At 39.8% G+C, this 18,220-nt stretch overlaps 1 protein-coding gene across 4 annotated transcripts in view; it reads left to right on the plus strand.

Annotated features, from left to right (window-relative positions):
* The window catches only part of SULF1 (sulfatase 1), a 183,332-nt gene that overhangs the window by 89,412 nt on the left and 75,700 nt on the right, over window positions 1-18,220 (plus strand). For all 4 annotated transcript variants that reach the window (XM_077166956.1, XM_077166959.1, XM_077166957.1 and 1 more), the window contains exons 5-7: window positions 4,532-4,771; window positions 14,376-14,527; window positions 17,081-17,250. In XM_077166956.1, the coding sequence (XP_077023071.1) occupies window positions 4,532-4,771; window positions 14,376-14,527; window positions 17,081-17,250 (562 nt within the window). The remainder of the gene's footprint in view (window positions 1-4,531; window positions 4,772-14,375; window positions 14,528-17,080; window positions 17,251-18,220) is intronic.

The following is an 18,220-nucleotide window of genomic DNA, read 5'->3' on the forward strand; positions in this document are numbered from 1 at the left end:
GTGGGGAAGAATTGATAATTGAAAGCCAACATCAACTCTTTAAGACTTAAAGCATAGAAAAGGGAATCATCTTAGTTTCCCTTGGGCTCCCGTAACAAGGAATCACAAACAGACATGTGTTGTCCCACAGTTCCGGAGGATAAAAGTTTTGAATCTGTAGAATCCTTCCTTGCTTCTTCCTAGCCTAATCCTTGAGCTTTAATCTCTACCTCAGTCGTCACATGACTTTGTCCCCTATGTCTGTCTACAGATCTGTGTCCACATTTTCTCTTATAAGGACCCTGGTCATGTTGGATGAAGGGCCCACAGTACTCAAGTATGCCCTCATTTTAACTAAATCCCATTTACAATGACCTGATTTCCAGATAATCTTGTTATTTGGACATATCTTTTTGGGGATGTATTTGAACGCCTAACAGTAATTTCCCTGTACTTTTATCCCAGCTGTTGGAGTTTAGGCGCACATTGCAGAAAGGGAAATGGAAAAGGCAGGAGAAAGCTAAATGAGGTGCTTGGGGTGCTCACAAAGCACAATCACAGCTACATTGCAAAGCTCCTTGTATGAAGCCATTTGTTCAACGATCCTGTGGACTAGTCAGGGGAGTATTATTATTTCTTTTATAGATGAGAAATGCAAACCAAAAGAAGTTAAATGACTTACTCAGGCTAATCAGTGGATTCTATTGGAGTTCAAATCCAAGGCTCCTTCTAATCTCCTTATCCTTCCATGCCTCATCTTGTGAATCTTCTTATGAGTGTTCAGCCTTAAGCTTCATAGCATTTCTATGAAATAATTGTTCTAGTAATTAAACACTGACACTATTGTATTTTAAGCGCCAAAGGCTCAAAAGCCAGAGAAATGAGGAACTTCAGCTTAAAACAAAACCGAGCCCTTCCAACTGGAGAACAGAACATTGTCCCTCACGCTGTTCTCAACAGCCTTAAATGTGCAATCATGGGTTTTATTATAGAATCCTTTTTGGTAGCGTTTGCCAGTGGAAAATCAATGTTGGAATCATAGTAGCAATAGATACAGTGTCAAGACAATGTCACTGGCCTACATTAATCAGTGTACAGACATAAAAGATAAGAAGGTGCTTCATGCTTTCCTTACTGGTGCTCACCAGCTCAGCATTGTGGAGAGGTACAGACACCTGCACACCATAGTCTGCATATAGCCAGAGAATCCAGCAGAGAGCAGAGGTAGCATTTAATACCAGCGTGGCAGTCAGCCACTAAAGACAAACAGACCTGTAGTCTATTCATCCTTCACCTGGGCTGCCTTTCAGCCCTTGAGAGGGGATTGGCAAGCTTTACGGTCTGATGGTAACTCTCCTAAGATGCCGGATGAAACAAAAAATTACATTACACGAAGTGGGATGTCTTGTCTGAGAGCCGATATGAGTTGTTTCTCAGTCTAAAAACTTCAGTGTGACAGCAGGTGCTCCGTGTAGACGGAGCCCAAGAACACGGGCACTGGAGCAGGCTGCCTGTGTTCGTGTCTGCCCTCTCCTGATGTGTGGCCCGTGGCACATTAATATCCTCCGTGCCTCAGCTTCCTCACCTCACACGGGAATGGTACATAATAGGACCTATCATGAAGGGTGTTGTCAGAATTAAATGAGCTGATAGACATGAAGCACCTAAAAGAGAACCTGCCTCAGAATACAGACTAAATAAGTGTTTCCTCTTCTTCTCTGCAGTAGATCTTAGAGCCTTGGAATTGGCCTTCCCTACTTACATCACTTAAAACAAGGCTCTCATTCACATCTCTCTCCCAGCTCTAGGCTTCCCTGATTCTGTGTCTAACCTAGAATATTCTCCTAGTGTGAGTCACTGACAGGCAGCTTAAGCATCACCTGGGAGCTTGTCAAAAATGCAGATTCTCATGTCCTACCCCAGACCGAGGCTCACCATTTACTGGTGGGAAGTAAAACATTTGGAGGGATTGTTTAGACCACAAAACAATCTCCTCAGTTAATTAAGAAGGCTTCTCAGAATGGTAGGAGAGTACTTGCTAGAACAATTCCAGAGATCGTGAATGGGGCTGTTTTAGCCCCATTTTATGTTATTTTGACCTCAGATCATATTTCCACCTGCCACCCCACAGTCACAGTCTGAAATGAGTCAGTAAATAGGGGGTTGCAGCCTTGTGATTCAGGACCATGGTGGGTGGCTTCTAGCTACTTTTTTTTTTCCCATTAAAATTCAGCTAAGGCTTGTAAAGGAAATTCTGAGAGCTCCTTCTTTCAAATAAAGAGTCTACTAGGCAATGAAAATCAATCAGCAGTGTTTTCTGAGTTATTCCCAAATCCAAAGGATTACAGTGAATAACAATTGCAGGTATCTAATGAAGAGTAAGAAATGAATAGATGTCATCAGCAGCTACCTCTCACTCACTTTCCCCATCGCTGTCTCTATCCGTCTCCAAAATGTTTCTCTTTGTAAGATCAGCCAACACAAATGGAAAACATAACATTAACAATTCTGAAGTGGACCATTTTGATCTTCATGCCATATTCCTTTTAAGTTACCATCAGTGCAACAATTACTTTTCCAGTTTCTTCCCATGTAAAAACTTTGAAGTATTAGTCAACTCATAGCCATCTGATGCTTTACGATGTTGCTTGGATCTACTTCTTAGAGTGGCTCTACTTGGGAGGCACAATCCAGGTCTTACCATCTTATGGCTGGCTAGACGACATCCACACACTCTTGGTTATACCCTTGATGGACCAACTTATTCTCTAGTCACTCTACATGTCACCACTGCTATGCAACACCTCTTAAATACTCTTTTTCTCACATCACTCATACCTTTGACAAGGAACTTTACTCTACCTTCATTTTGCCTGTCTGCTAACGCTGCCTCCTCATTTCACCAAAAGAATTCTCCATATTCCCTTTCATTCTGGGAAATCTGTGTGTGTTTCCCCATCATTGTATATTCTTCCTGCCTCCAGAGTAGCACCCTTACAATCCTCCCCGTGCTCCCCATAATAGTCACCCATCTGGCACTTTTCTTCCTTCACTCCATCCATGTCCACCTCTTGGTTCATAGTCCTTTTTCAAGGTGCACTCCAAGTTCCCTCCTGTATTGAAATGTAGAGCCGCTGCTGCATTTGAGTTGCATTTATGTGAGGGTGTTGCTTTGGAAGTATCCCGAAGGAATTTTTTATATGGGTTTTCTCATCTACATAGCTTACTGCTGAAGACAAGAGGCAGAGAATTTTCCATTTCTCTGGTTACTCCTTCAGCTTGAGGGATCAGTCCAGAGAGCCGAGGTTAAAACCTTTGGGGTGACGTGGCCACGCACGATATGTTATTCACTGACCACAAAAGAATGTTACTTGATCTCTTGAAGACAACCAGAAAAAGCACTTAGAAGTGCTTCTGCTTGAAGCGTATTTTAGGGAGATCTAATGAGACCTAATTAGAAAAATTTTCCTCCTATTCTCATATGCTTCAAGTGAACAGTGAATGCTACTATATGAAGAATTCAGCCACGTAGCTGTAGCATGCGTCTCATCAACTCTGAACGCTTGCTTGCCTGGTTTGCATTATGATTTCCTTCCTTTCTGGAAAACCACATAGACTCTCTCCCTTTCTTTGGAAGGAGTGGGACCTGTTAGAGAGTGAAGGCTCCAGGATTCAAATGCAATAGTCCTGGCTGTGATGCTCTGTAGTACATTTCTTGACAGGTCGTGAAAAGACTATTGAATTCTGGCCTGTGCTTTCTTGCCTGTTTGGATGTGTTTCAGCTGCAGTGTTTGGCTGGAAAGACTAATCAAAATAGAATTTTTTTCTCTTCAGCAATCTTCTGCCCAATTACATCCTTTTACAGTTAAAATAGAATTTCTTACTACTTGCAAATATTTTTTCAATGCAGTAGAATCATAGACCTTTCACAAGGAATAATCCGTCTCTAAAAATTACATATTAGCAGATGAAAATATAAACTGATGGTGCTGTACAGATAGAAAAACTGGCAGGCATTTGACCTAGTTAGAGGATACCAACTTACATTAACAAATCAATTTTTAATTGAATACAGGCATTTTGGGGGAACTTTAACCTTTCTTCTTTATTTTACCTCTTTTCTTTATTTAAGTTAGAACAATAAATCTAGTAATTTCTTCAGTGTCGTTAGCATTTTGCATCTGTCATGGTTTAGGAGATTTTGGTGATCCATGTAACAAACAGTTGTTCTCTGGCAACCTTTAAATCCTGCTGGCCTTTGAATCTGCATCCAATCCTAGCTTCAGTTATCACACGGATCTGCATTTTCTTCTTTCTGATTAAAGAAGGGAAAGGCTGAAGAAATGTGCTTATTATTCTGAAAAATACTTGAGATGGTAGAATCCCAAATGTTCAATTTTGCTCTGGAAATGAGCGCTCATCAAATTGTAGACTCCTTCACGCCAGGGTAGGGCTCTGGGGGCAATAAATGAATGAATCACTCGAGTGACACGATATACGTGGGTTCTCATGCCCTACGCTTGCTAAACAACGCCGCAACTGTGCCTTTCAGGGTCCCTGCAAGTCATGAACAAGACGAGGAGGATCATGGAGCACGGGGGGGCCACCTTCACCAACGCCTTTGTGACCACGCCCATGTGCTGCCCCTCGCGGTCCTCCATGCTGACCGGGAAGTACGTGCACAACCACAACGTCTACACCAACAACGAGAACTGCTCGTCCCCCTCGTGGCAGGCCGTGCACGAGCCGCGGACGTTCGCTGTCTATCTTAACAACACTGGCTACAGGACAGGTACAGGATTGCATTCCTAGCCCATGAGCCTCTGCCGACACGTCTTTGGCACAGGAGTTACACACAGACATTGTGTATATGTCATTGCACAGTTCACTGCCTGCATTGTGTGATGAGATATATGAGTGAAGTTATAAAAAGTCTGTAAAGGGGAGTAGTCTAGGCTTTTCTCTGTTCTGTCAGCATCCTCCCTATCCTTTACTTTTCATTTTTAAATTGTATTGTGTTTGTATATATATAAAAAAACATAAAATTTGTCATTTTAACTACTTTAAAGTCTACAATTCAGTAGCATTAGTACGATGTGCAACTGTCACCATGATTATTTCTAAAATTTTTCATCACTTCAAACGGAAATTCTTTACCATTAAGTAATATCTTTCTAATCCCCTTCCCCCAAGCCCTCAATAACCTCTAATGTACATTCTATCTCTATGACTTTGTTTATTCTAGATATTTCATATAAATGAAATCATACAATGTTTATCCTTGTGCATGTGGCGTCATATTTTCAAGGTTCTTCCATGTCGTAGCATGCATCAGGACTTCATTCTTTTTGTGGATGAATAATAGTTCATTGTATGAATATACCACATTTTCTTTCTCTCTCTCGTTGGGCTCTTGTGAATAATGCTGTTATGAACATCAGCCTCTGAGTATCTGTTTGAGTCCCTGTTTTCAGTTCCTTTGGATATGTACCTAGGAGTGCAATTGCTGGGTCATATGGGAAGTCTACGTTTAATTTTTTGAAGAACCACCAAACTGTTTTCCACAATGGCTGCACCATTTACATTCCCACTAGCAGTGCCTGAAGGTTCCAATTTTTCCACATCCATCCTTTACTTTTTACTCTGAAGAATGTACAATAAAATGTCCCACAGAGAGAAGTCAAAATGACTCTCAGTGGATGTGTTATGAAAGCATTGTACCCGTTGATACCAGGGGTTGGAATTTTCCAGGAGAACCTGGGACCCAGTTGCCACACCTACTATCATGATTTAATCTACATAGGACAAAAAGAGGTCTCAGTTGGTCTGTTCTTGGCAAACTGGAGACTCCTTTCAAAAGGAATTCCAAGCATTATGTCAGTCTTTAAGAGAAAGAAGTAATGCTCCTTTCAAAATTTTGTCCCCCAAATCCTTAGTCTCCCAGCATTTAGATGCTGTTTTAGTTTTCTAAGAATTTCTTCATGGAAATTAAGGATGTTGATTGAATGGCTCCAATGCAAGAATATTTTTTTTCAGAACCATCTAGATTCATTCATGAGAATTAAAGATGTCATCATTAAAACGTGTTGGAAGTGATTTCCACATCTACAGATTCTCTATTCTGAAGGATTAAGTAGGATTTCAGATAAATGTATCCTCTTAATCCTTTTCTTTAAAAAATGAAATTAATCTTTCCTACTGGACTTGGGAAATATGTGACCACTGTTTCTTTGCAGAGCATCCAGTGGGCACTTATTACTTGTCGTTTATGGGTGGAGATATTGATTATGAGTGTGATAGCACTGTTATCCTCAGGCATTTCAAGATCTCTTCTCCCAAAGGAAACTCCTGTCATGAATATCAAGTTTGTTTTCTTATGTTTAGGAAAGAAACCAAGTTCCACACAGTACCTTATCATGAAGGTGTTTTTTCCCTTTAGTGGTTTAAATTTATAACAGTTTTCATCTGACTCTGAAACGATTTGCAAACATCCCTGTAGGGTTCAGAGATGGCAAATGTACTTGACTCTGTTTTATATCTGAGGTGGAGATTTCAAATTTTATATGCCCAGCTCAGAATCAGAATCAGAATCAGATATGGTCCCCTTGATGCCTGGCTCCTGATTTTAATCACCAAATTGCACTGTGTGAAATTAGTGCCTTTTAATTCCCAGACCTCCTATAATAATCTCTAGTAGAGACACAGAGCTCAAAGGGAATCTCACCATAATCAGGGCAATGCAGACGGTGTTCATCCTGAGAAATAGAGACCTGAGGGCGATTCAGAGCCCTGCCAAGGATTTAAAGCAGTTTATCAGAGTTTCTAATTTGTCTCAGAACTTAATCAGGAAAGGAGAAAAAGAAGGGAACTAACTTTTGTTACTTATCTACTCTATGTCAAACACTTTACCTGAATTATCTCACCTAATCTTTAGAGCAACCTAGAAAGAAAGATAGGATCCACCCTGTGTTATCCGTGAAGAAACCGAGACTTCAGGAGGTTAATTGTTTAAGGCCACACTGCTGGTCAGTGATGGAAGGAACGCAGCCCTTGTGACTCCAAGCGTCTCCTCTTTCTGTCATCTTATAAGTGTCTTATAGAGACACATAAATTATAGTAGGATACAAAAAAGAAAAAAAAAATATATATATATATATAAAATAGGATACAGAGCACCAAGGACCCTGGCAAATGAAATTGAAGAGTAAAACTAACTAAGTCAAGGGAGTGGTTGGTGTCCAAACTGCTTGCCATGTAGCTGTAGAGAAAGGCTGCCTGTTTGGAACTTAACTTCCAGATGGCTAAAGCAAACATACAAACACCATCCACTGTGAAGGTTCTCTGTGTCACCAAGATAAAAACTAAGCCAATGCTTCTAAGAAGTACATATTCTCTGGCATTTGTTTAAATTGTGCTATGCTGTATCTACCCTACAATGGGTTACATAACTTGAATAAAATTTAGAGATAATTTAGTTCAATTCCCTTATTTTCAGGTAGGCAAATATAGACTCAAAAGTTTAAAGTGACTTTCTGAAGTGACAGAGTCGATGATCTAATGGGAAGTGCTGACATCTGGACCTTTCCAGTATGCTACCCTAACCTTAAGGATTGCATCGAGGAAGAAACTTGTGCACACACCATAAGGCTGTCCCGAGAAACGGTGCTGGTCCTTTGGTACAGCCCAGCAGCCCTGCTTTAGTGTTTTGTCTTCTCCAGTCATCATAGATTTGTTCATGAAAACGAGGTTTGATACTGAAGCCAGTCTTCTTCCCAGGGGTGTAGACACTTAGATAATATCGGAATTTATAGTGAGTCATCCTGAAAATGAATTCTTTAAAAAGAAACAGGGACTTTTCCAAATATTTAAGATGTTGGAGACAGAAAAAGGGTATGTATTCAGGAAAATGAAATTTGATGTGCCTATTAGTAAATCAGAAAGGTTAAAAATTGGAAGACAAAAATGGCGGTGACAGAGATCTATATAATTTAAATTTATCTTTGATCGGAAGACATTAAAGTGACTCAGATAATTAGTAAATGAAGATGTCTTTGTGGTAATAATTATTGATCCAACCAAGGACAAAGACCCATTTGAAAATACCCAAATAAGCACAACAGGATGACAAGCATCTTAGGAAATTAAGAGAATTGGCAAGTAGGTATTGAATCAGCAATAATTATTTATGAGTCACTAAACTAGTGTGTGTGTGGGAGCTAATGTATAAATATTTTATTGTTTTCCTAATAACGAATATATTATTTAGAACGCTTAGCTGAGAGCCTAATAAAAATAATAAAAAAGGCTGGGGAATGTCTGGCTCTGACAAGGCTGACTGGTGGGGAAATGAGAATGGGCAGGATAGGCCCTTAATCTATCATGTAGCCTGTTCTCCCAAATTGCAGCTGCTAGGTACAAGGGAGATACCTAACAGGAGAGAGAATGTGTCCAGATTTGGGGAGATTTGAGGAGAAGCACCATAAGTTAATGAATCACATTTTGTTTCTGATTGTATTTGTATGCAAAGAGCGTATCAAGGTGGTAGAATGTATCATTCATAGAATCAGAAATACACAGATAGCATTGCCTTTGAAAACAATATGCTAACAGATGAATAAGCCCATCTTCTTAAGGGAATTTCCTATTTTAGGCATCTGTAAAAAAAATAATAATAATAATAATAATAATGAAGGGAACCAAAATATGCATTATACATAAATACCCAATTTAGAAAAAAACACAAAGCGGCAACAAGTTTTATGAAGAACAACTCGGAAAAGACAAATTACTAAGAAGCTTATTTTGGGAGGCATCCAGAATTCTTGGATTTAAATGAATAGAATTGATCCCATGTTATATTTACCATTGTATGACATGATTTTTCTTTTTTAGGACTGAGGCATGTTTTTTGGACTGGCTATAGCTTAAATTTTTCTAACTTTAGTCATGGAAAATATGACTCTACAACAGCTTAAATGTTCAAGAAAGGGAAAATACAGTAACATCTAATTGCATTTTATGTTCTGACATAAGTGCTATTGGATTATTTATCATAAAAATAAATTTTCTGTGCAAATGCTGCTCAAAAAGTTTTAGTTCAAATTTCTTGAAAGGGTGTAATCATTAATAAAACTTTACATAAATTTTGAGGTAAAACTAATGATCCATGTTTGGGGAGGGAGCAAGTGTTAGAGAAACTCTAACTGAGAAGAGCTTGAGTCACCTTGTAGTAGTTCTAACCTTAATTTATTTGAGAACTTGGGCAGACCAGTCTTCCAGCCTATGTAATGGAAAGATTAGACTAAATGATTCCTTGCTTTTCCTCCCTGTCCAAAATTATAAATTATAATCCTATTTTAACCACTTTATTATGTTGATATATTTTAAAATTATAGCATAAGATAGTTACAATTGTAACTCATGACACATTAAATTACATGCATTAAATTTTAATCATACATTCTACTTCATATCACTGGAGTGAAAGGGGCAATATTTACTAGACATGCAGTGAATTTTTTTTCTAGAGCATTTTTTGTAACAAGTAAATTTAAACAAATTAGTTTTCTAATTTCATATTCTTTTATATTATGAAATGTATTTATAGTACTTACAGAGAGTAATACTTATTTTCTAATATGAGACTTATTCAAATGTAGTGTTCATTTCAAGTTAAATACTAATATTCTTATTTTTGTGAGAGAATTATAGATCTTTACTAAGTACAGATACATAAATATTGCATTCACTTGCTGTACCATGGTGTGATATACCGGACACTGGGATATGAAGAGATAAAAGTAGAATCTCCATCTTCTAGGCTTACAACCTAGCTGGGGAAACCAGACTCATATATACAAACTAACATAATAGTAACCTACAATTTTAACTTGGCTCAAAATTATGTACATTTATAGATACTTCAGTGAAATTGTATCACCCTGAGTCTATGAAGTACACAGAGTAGAAGCTTGGTTAATATATCATTCATAATAAATACAGTTTGACTTCTCCACAGCCTCAGAAATCTTTTGTATAGTTATTACTGCTGCCTTACAAATAAGCGCCTTTGCTTTCAATAGTTCATGGAAATTTTTCAAAGCATTGTGTGGCTGATAGTCCTTGGCAGAAGTAGCATGGCCTGAGTCGACAATAATTCTAACCAGGTGTTTCTGATCTTTCTCCCTGTTGACCAAGTCCCCATACCCTTCTCATAAAACTGTGAAGGGAACGGTTTAATGGTGTCCCTAAGCAAAGATAACGACACGGAAGGATGGTAAATGGCGTGTAGTGCTGTGTTCACAAAGTAGTTAGTCAAGTGGAATTGCCAAAGCCTACGATAGAAACACTTCCAACTGGACATATACGATCTGTAGTCGTACTGGCAATATGAGCATGAAAATGCAGTTCACCTTAAGGAGGGAGAAATAGGTTTAATACATCTGGAGGAAAATAATTAGGAGCCCAGATAATCAATTGCAGAGGGCTGCCAGGAAACGTAACGTTGAAAGGGGCTGGGGTGATTACAAATGAGTCTCGATGTCACAGCCCGGCAAGAAAGGCTGGAGTAACCTGAGGCTGAGCCGAGCGAGGTGGCGCGCTGCTCGGCGGGAGGCTGTGTTCGCTGCTGGAACGAGTTGGATGGGTGCAAGCACATAACACATCTGGAATGCCGAGCACATTTTTTTACACTCCATTAACACAAAGATACCAAAGACCTGGAGGAGTTCCGAAGCAAATGACAAGAAGTATTAAGAGCCCTGGAGGAATAATTTATAAGGGGAGGATTAAGGCAAAGGGCAATAGCCATAACAATGGGTAGAAAACAGTACAAAATTATCTAGAAAATTAAAAAATGAGAAAAATACCTGAAAGACTAGGCACAGCTGCCCTGAAAGGGAAGAAAAAAAAAAAAAAGAAACAAAAAATAAAACCTGAGGGTAGCTGGAAGAATTGAGCAAAGGGACATGTAAGCCAAATGGAAAAAATGTGTTGCCACAAAAATCAGTGAGATGGAGGGAGAAATTTAAAATGCGCAAGTGCAGGGGTCTAGATCCAGGTCTCCCCTGCATCTTACTATAGCTGGGTAAGTTATTTAAAACGAACACTGGGTGGAAAGGAGAAGGCTGGTGTCAGCAACGCTGATAATGTAGCTGTCGTAGTCTTTAGTAAGCCCCGGTTCCATGCCAGGCAGTTTTTTAAGTTCTTTATAGATGAAAAATTGAGGAAATTGGGGCAGAGAATTGTTAGTGACTTGCCCTTGGACGTATTGCTAACAAGAAACAAGGCCAGAATTTGGACCCAAACAGGCTGGCTCCAGATTTGTATTCTTAACCACTATGTTCTTTTACATCTTTAAGGACTAAAGGAGAGAAAAGTGAAAATAAACCCCTGAGGATGAGAAGGAGGCCTGAGGAAAGAGCAGGGCTCAAGGTTGCCTGGAAGGCGCTTAGAAACAGCCCAGTCTGAGCTAGTATTGGTTATTAATTGCCCATGACTTCCAGTCCTCTTGTATTTTTCCAGAAAAGGAAAATCATCTTGTAGTTTCGTTTGAAAAAGTTGGTTAGTCTGTAAAGACGAGACTCCCTTATGAGAAGAAATCCTACTGCATGTACATAACCAGCTTGACGGGAGGCCCTCTGGCACTCTGCCCTGCACCTCGGTGCCCCACCCAGCAGTCTGCTCAGGACCCTGGTGGAATCCTCGGCATCCCCGAGTGGTCAGCATGCAGCTAATTTACCACTTACTTGATTTTTTCACTCATTCCCAGATTCAACAGATAAACAAGCATTATTCAACAAATAGACAAGCATTACCATACTTCTCAAATTTCAGTCCAAACTCTTTTTCCAAGAAGGTAAAACTAATGAAAAAAAAAACATCAGCTTCAGAAACTCTGAAGTTCTCTTCTGAAAATGTTTAGGAGAATCAGGTATTTGGTTTAAGGGACCCAACCAATAAAAACATAAATTTTTAAAATGTCGAGTTTGTAGAATCCCCTAAAATATATTGGGTCCATGAATACCAGTTCAAGAACCAAAAATTATGGAGCCCCTCCTATGTTCAAGTATGTGGAGGGGATACAGAGATGAGGCAAGGGCTTTTTTGCCCTCAAAAAGTTTACAGTTGAAGGGGGTTAGGCTTATATATGAGCTTAGTGATACCACACAGGACAATGGCGTTAGAGCCCCAGGGATGGAGTGCACTGGGGGCTGCTGGACAAATGTTGTGAATACAGTAGCTTTTGCTCTGGTTTTGATATATGGAGAGGGAATTGGAGAGAATGGTGCAAGCAAGACAGAGAGGTGAGAAGTCACAGAGCACATGGAGGAAGCAAGAGAAAGGCATGCTTGAGAAACAGGAGATGTTGAAAAGGGACATGCTTTGTGTAGACCCAAGATAGGCCTCCAGTGGTGAGTGGGTGACCTAAACATGATTCTGTGGCAGTGAGGGTCCATCTGAGTTGGTGGGCTGTGACCGTGAGGATGAAGTGGCCAGTCCTGGTCTTTTTCAGAGAGACTCACTGGTGGCTGAGAGTGCAGAGCCTGAGCCCTGAGCCGGGTAGTCTAGGCAGGGGACTGTGGGCTTCTGTATGTGGGGTGACCAAAGGCCTGGCTGCTGGGGGTGCCATGTAATGGAAGAAAGAGAGAGAGTGTCAAGAGCCAGGATGAGGTCAAGCCTGTGGGGTACGGCAGCTCAGGTGAGAAGAAAGGAGCAGTGGAATCCTGAAGCTCTGGGTTCCACGTCTGGAGAACAGAAAGAAGGTAATACCATTAAGAGAAAGGCCATCTGAGGGGAGAAGTAAATTTGGGAGGGGAAATTGTGCCTGCTTTGGGCAATTGCATTAAGGAGCAAGTAAGACATTCAGGTAAAACTGTTCTGCGGGCAGTTGTATATGAAAGATGACGGCGCAGAGCCACCGACTGTACACCATGCATGGAATGTTTGTATGGTGAGAATGTATGTGCTTGTACATTGTTGTATCAGTAAAAATTAAAAAAAAAAAGATGGTAGCACAGAAATACTGTACCTTGGATAAGACTCTGAAATGTATGCTTTAAAAGCAATACCAATAAAATGCCTTGAATCTGGGATTATTTTTTTTTCCTAGTACTTCCCAAGCCAGTCCTCCAGAGACTATCTCCAGATATTTAAATTGAAGTCAACTGCCAAACTGGCTTAATGAGCCTGGAAGTAGCTGTCCATGAAATATGTCGCTACCTAAAATGTGGTCTTTTCAAAACCAGGAAAATTAAAGCACACACACACCTGTTCCTGTATATACAGCTATAAGAGAAAATTTCTCTAGTCCCTTCAAACTTGAAGGGAAGGCTATGTGTGAGGCGAACAGGGCAAACAAACAATCCAGGTTTACCCTGGACAGTTCTTCCTTCTGTCTCCTTTCCTGGTAAAATTATAATACAACCCTCTGTCTCTCTCAAAGTGTCCCAACAGTACAGTTCATGGTTACGCTTCTGACAGTTACTGAAATCCCAACCTTCCTTAAACTCCCTTACACCCCTAATGTTGTCTTGGAGCAGAGGACTGAATTTTCATTTCCCTCCTCAAAAAAGAATCAATTTGTTTGGACAGTAGGCTTTGTTTGGATGTGAGATGCCATAGTTATAAATGTAATGACCTTCTAGTTGTCTTTGAATGAGCTGCAATTTTTTGGCACATGTACTTCTACTACACTATAATGTACTATAATATCTATGGAGCATTGTACTAATAGCTATGTAATAACTGTGTTTCCAGAATTTTTAATTCTCAATAATAGATGCAGTATAAGATATGTATAACAGAAACACCCATGACAAGAAATGTGCATGACATAAAAACTCTAACCATATCCCATAAAAATGGCATTTACCTTGGTTCCTTGGTTTGGAAAATCTGTACTCTCTGGATATGCAAAAACAAAAACAAGATTTTAATGATGTTTTTAGAAGTCATGCCTCTCAAACAGCAAATTAGAAAACCTTTTTTATTACGGTAACTGAACTTTCAGTTCTTTAATGCTTGCCAAGTGGTAGCATTCCAAATCTTATGCTGCTTACAATCTCTGACTGTTATACCAGTTTGACAAAAGGGAACATTTTGATTTTATTCCAGTAGAACTGTAAGAAATAGATGCAACCAGACTGCTATGATCAGTAGGGTGATTTTATTGAACCATAATCCACATTCCTGAGTGTTCCTTTTATTTATCCTAAAGGAAAATGTGTACTTGTCCTTTGCTAAAGGGTCAGAACATTACTAGTGTCATTTTGCTGTTACCTAGGTTAGCTTTTGTTTTTCTGCATCTTTTCCAAGTCCAAACTTCATGTTTATGTATTTATTTATGATAAATTATTTCATATGAAATGATCCTTTTTTTTTTTTCCCTACTGCAGCCTTTTTTGGAAAATACCTCAATGAATATAATGGCAGCTATATCCCTCCTGGGTGGCGAGAGTGGCTTGGATTAATCAAGAATTCTCGTTTCTATAATTACACTGTTTGTCGCAATGGCATCAAAGAAAAGCATGGATTTGATTATGCAAAGGTAATTTTCACACACTTTTATACTGCATCCATTTACTTTATGCATAATGGGAAAGCCATTTTCAGTGAGTTAACCTATCCACAAGATTGGCTTTTTAAGTTCTTACAATATTAGAATGAGAAATCTTAAGGTAATTTTAAACTCCAGGCAAGGAAAAGACTCTCGAGGAACATTGGCTTTGTATAGTGATTTTTTTCCCCCTAGTTACCATGAAAGGCAATCAGCCTTTGATGAAAGTTTCATCAAGAAAATCACAGATGCCTCCACTCACCTTTTCTATAATATTTTTTTGTCTCCCTCTGAAGGACTTGTCCCCATAATCTAAAGCTCCTCTTATACTGTTCTACTTTCCATTGGGGTGAAAGTATATTTTGTCTAAGACTTCAGATGATGGCATAAGAATAAGACTGGACAAGTACAATTATCAAAGTTTGGAAAACCACATTCCTTGTTTCCACTCCTCTCTGACCAAGCTTGGTATATTTATGTAATCGGGATACTGGTCCCTTGGCAGAAAGAATCCTTGAAGTGTCCAGGGCTCTGGGTCCCAGGATTTCATAGACACTGAAATGAAGCCAAAACATCTGTCTTGAACAGTAGTTGAATGCTGGCAAATGAATTCTCATTTTGACTTAAAAATTCACCAAGTTTGGTGATTGCTAACTTAAAGCAGAATTCTCAGATCACACGATTGAAAAAAATTTTTTTTTTTAATTTGGCCAAATAATCAGCCCTCAAATATTCTCTTCTCTTCTAGCCATATCTCTGTCTTCCTCATTTGTCTAAAAGAATCCCAGAATCTGCTCTGTCTAGCAATCCCTAGGCTCCCGCACCCCCAAAGAGCAGTAGGTCAAAACTGGAAGTGGAAACTTGGCCAGATTTGAGTACAAGAAACTTGTTGGGAGATAATGGTGTAAATTCCCACTTTTTCTTAAGCCTTCAGAAAACCATGAATGCAAATGAATTCACAAACATTGTTAATGGGCTTCCCGGCTCATGAAAGTTGAGAGTTGGCCAAACTTCGGAGGGCAGCTTGAGCACTGTCCTCATTTTAAGAGTCAGGGAAAAGAAAGCCTAGGGCAGCACCTCCACTCCCTCACCCAAGGTCACAGCTCCAATTGTTGAGCCAGTCCTGGCATGCAGAGGATGTGTGCTATGTATGTTTTTTTTTGTTTTGCATGGACAGGCACTGGGAATTGAACCTGGGTCTCCTGCAAGGCAGGCAAGAACTCTGCCACTATACCACTGTGGCCCACCCTATGCTATGTACGTTAATTGTCTCTGCTAGCATACCTTTATCTGTGGGGAGGCTTCACATACTCCTTGTTCAAGCTATTAACCTTTCTTTCCCTGCCATCCCGAGGAGAGCAAGGTAATCATGAGTCCCTCCAAATATTAAACCAGCTTAAGTCTCCCATTATCACAGATAATTACATGTCAAAGACAAACTGAAGTGTCCGAAAAGAACATGTATCTTTTATTTTAGCGTGGAAAGGAATGAAACAGACACCCTGATGGAAGAAAAAAAGGCAATAGCCTTTAGGCTTGTCCTACCAATGGCATGTGACGCAGGTTCTGTCCCTCAGGCACTGCTTTTGCAGCTGTCGGGGTCCTCAGTCCACAACATGTGATTAGTCATGCCCGGAAGCCCTTGAAATTGTCAGCATTGCCAGGGCACTTTCTGAATGAAGTTTAGTTTATTCTGGAGCTCCAGGCCAATGAGATACACTTAGAGGAAGCAGGTGGTTTAATTTAAGTTTTCGTCTTTTTCTTTTCTTTTCATTCCATTTCCTCCCCTCCCCTTGCAGACTTTCACCAGCTCTCCCTTGACTGCAGGCTAAGTCATTTTATTAACAAATCAGGCTCTAATCCCAGCAACTGTATCACTTTATTTGTACAGTTAACAGACTATAATCTGCAGGAAATCCACTGCTCGCCTAACTTAAAGGTTTCAAAGTAAATTAATTGATAATATGTTACAGTTTTTCCCCGTGTACCAGGGAACTTGGCTTCCGCTCTAATAAGCAATTATGATGTAAATCCCACAGGTGAATTTTTAATTTGAAGAAAAGCTTATTCCTTTTGCTTGTGCATTTGTGTGTGTGTGTCTGCACACGTGTTTGTGTTTGAATTTGTAGTGGGTGTGATTGTTTCCTGCCCTTGAAGTAATTAAATTTTTAGTCAACACATTGCGTCAAAGAAACCTAAGAATGAAGTATGTGTCCGGGGTTTCAAGTGTTCTAGCATTTTTATTGCCAAGTCTGATCACAATCTTGGACAAACATGACTTTTTTCTTTTCTAATTGCTAAATTGTGCGTTAGTTAAAATAAATGTTTTGCGTGTTACCAAGTCAGCAAGCCTAGGGAGTAACTGGCAACTGGTTTCTTCTGTTTTTGGCAATCTTTTGCTGCCTTGGGAGGTACAAATTTCCTTCCTCCTTTAGACCTTAACTCTTCTTTCAGTGAGTTGCTTCTGAGGAAAGCAGTATTCAAATGTGATCTGATGAATGTCACCTTTGGTAATTTTTGTTTTGTGTCAAATGTATGTTTCAGGACTACTTCACAGACTTAATCACTAACGAGAGCATTAATTACTTCAAAATGTCTAAGAGAATGTATCCCCATAGGCCCATTATGATGGTGATCAGCCACGCTGCGCCCCATGGCCCCGAGGACTCGGCCCCACAGTTTTCAAAACTGTACCCCAATGCTTCCCAACACATGTGAGTAACTTCAGCTCTGCGGCGTGGGCCTTTCCTTCCCTTTCCACCCCTCTTCTCACCCCACCCCTTTCCTCCGACCCTGCACACCCACAAGGTAGAAGCGCCGGCTTCTGCAGTGAGAAGACCAATTTATTGCAGACCACCCTGGGCTGAAACGAAGAGCCTTCCTTGCCTGCTAGTTTGGTTACAACTCACATTTGCCAGGTTTTTAAGTATCTGATTGGAAAGGAACAGAAGCAGCCAGGTGAATTGGGGCGATTTTTACCAGGAGTTCCCTTCAGTTGTCTTAAATAATATTAATGAGTAGTATTTAATAATGAGGATGATGAAAAGGTATGCTTTTCGTGGTAGCAGAGTTCTAAGCCCCTCATCTGGCTATAGGAACGTGAATTTATTTTAAAGGTAGATTCTGCCATAGCTTTGCTGCAGAAGTGCATTTGTGATGGCTGCAGAAAACAGCTTGAGTGGGCTTGCCCGAGGCCTCCTCAGGTCACAGCTTTAAAATAACTAGGTGTTAGCTTTGAGAGGCAGGGTAGGAGGAAACACAGAGAAGAAGGCTGATGGATGCCGCAGAGAGTTACACTGTGCCAATAATTCTCACTAGTCAAGGAAGGATAAGACTGGATGCTTCAGCAACAAAGAACATAATTTTGTTTCTTACTTTTCAACACATTTTCTTTCCAACCTTAGCAATCAATATGCAACCTACCACCTACAGCATGTCTGTCTGCTGAAATCTCAGTCATTAGAGAGGTAGGGAACAGGGGGTTGATCATCTGTTTCCTTTATCACTAAACTTCCAAAATTGTTTATTAATCTATTTGTGCTTAAATACAATCCGTTTGCATCCCCACTGATTTTCTAGTCAAAATCCAAGACCTAAAGAAGCTTACAAAATTAGTAACTATCAAAGACATTCAGGTTGCTGGTCATTGCATATCTCTGGGGAATTTTGTCTTTATATTCTTAT

The sequence above is a fragment of the Tamandua tetradactyla genome, chromosome 6 (genome assembly GCF_023851605.1).
Source record: "Tamandua tetradactyla isolate mTamTet1 chromosome 6, mTamTet1.pri, whole genome shotgun sequence".
Taxonomy (NCBI): Eukaryota; Metazoa; Chordata; class Mammalia; order Pilosa; family Myrmecophagidae; genus Tamandua; species Tamandua tetradactyla.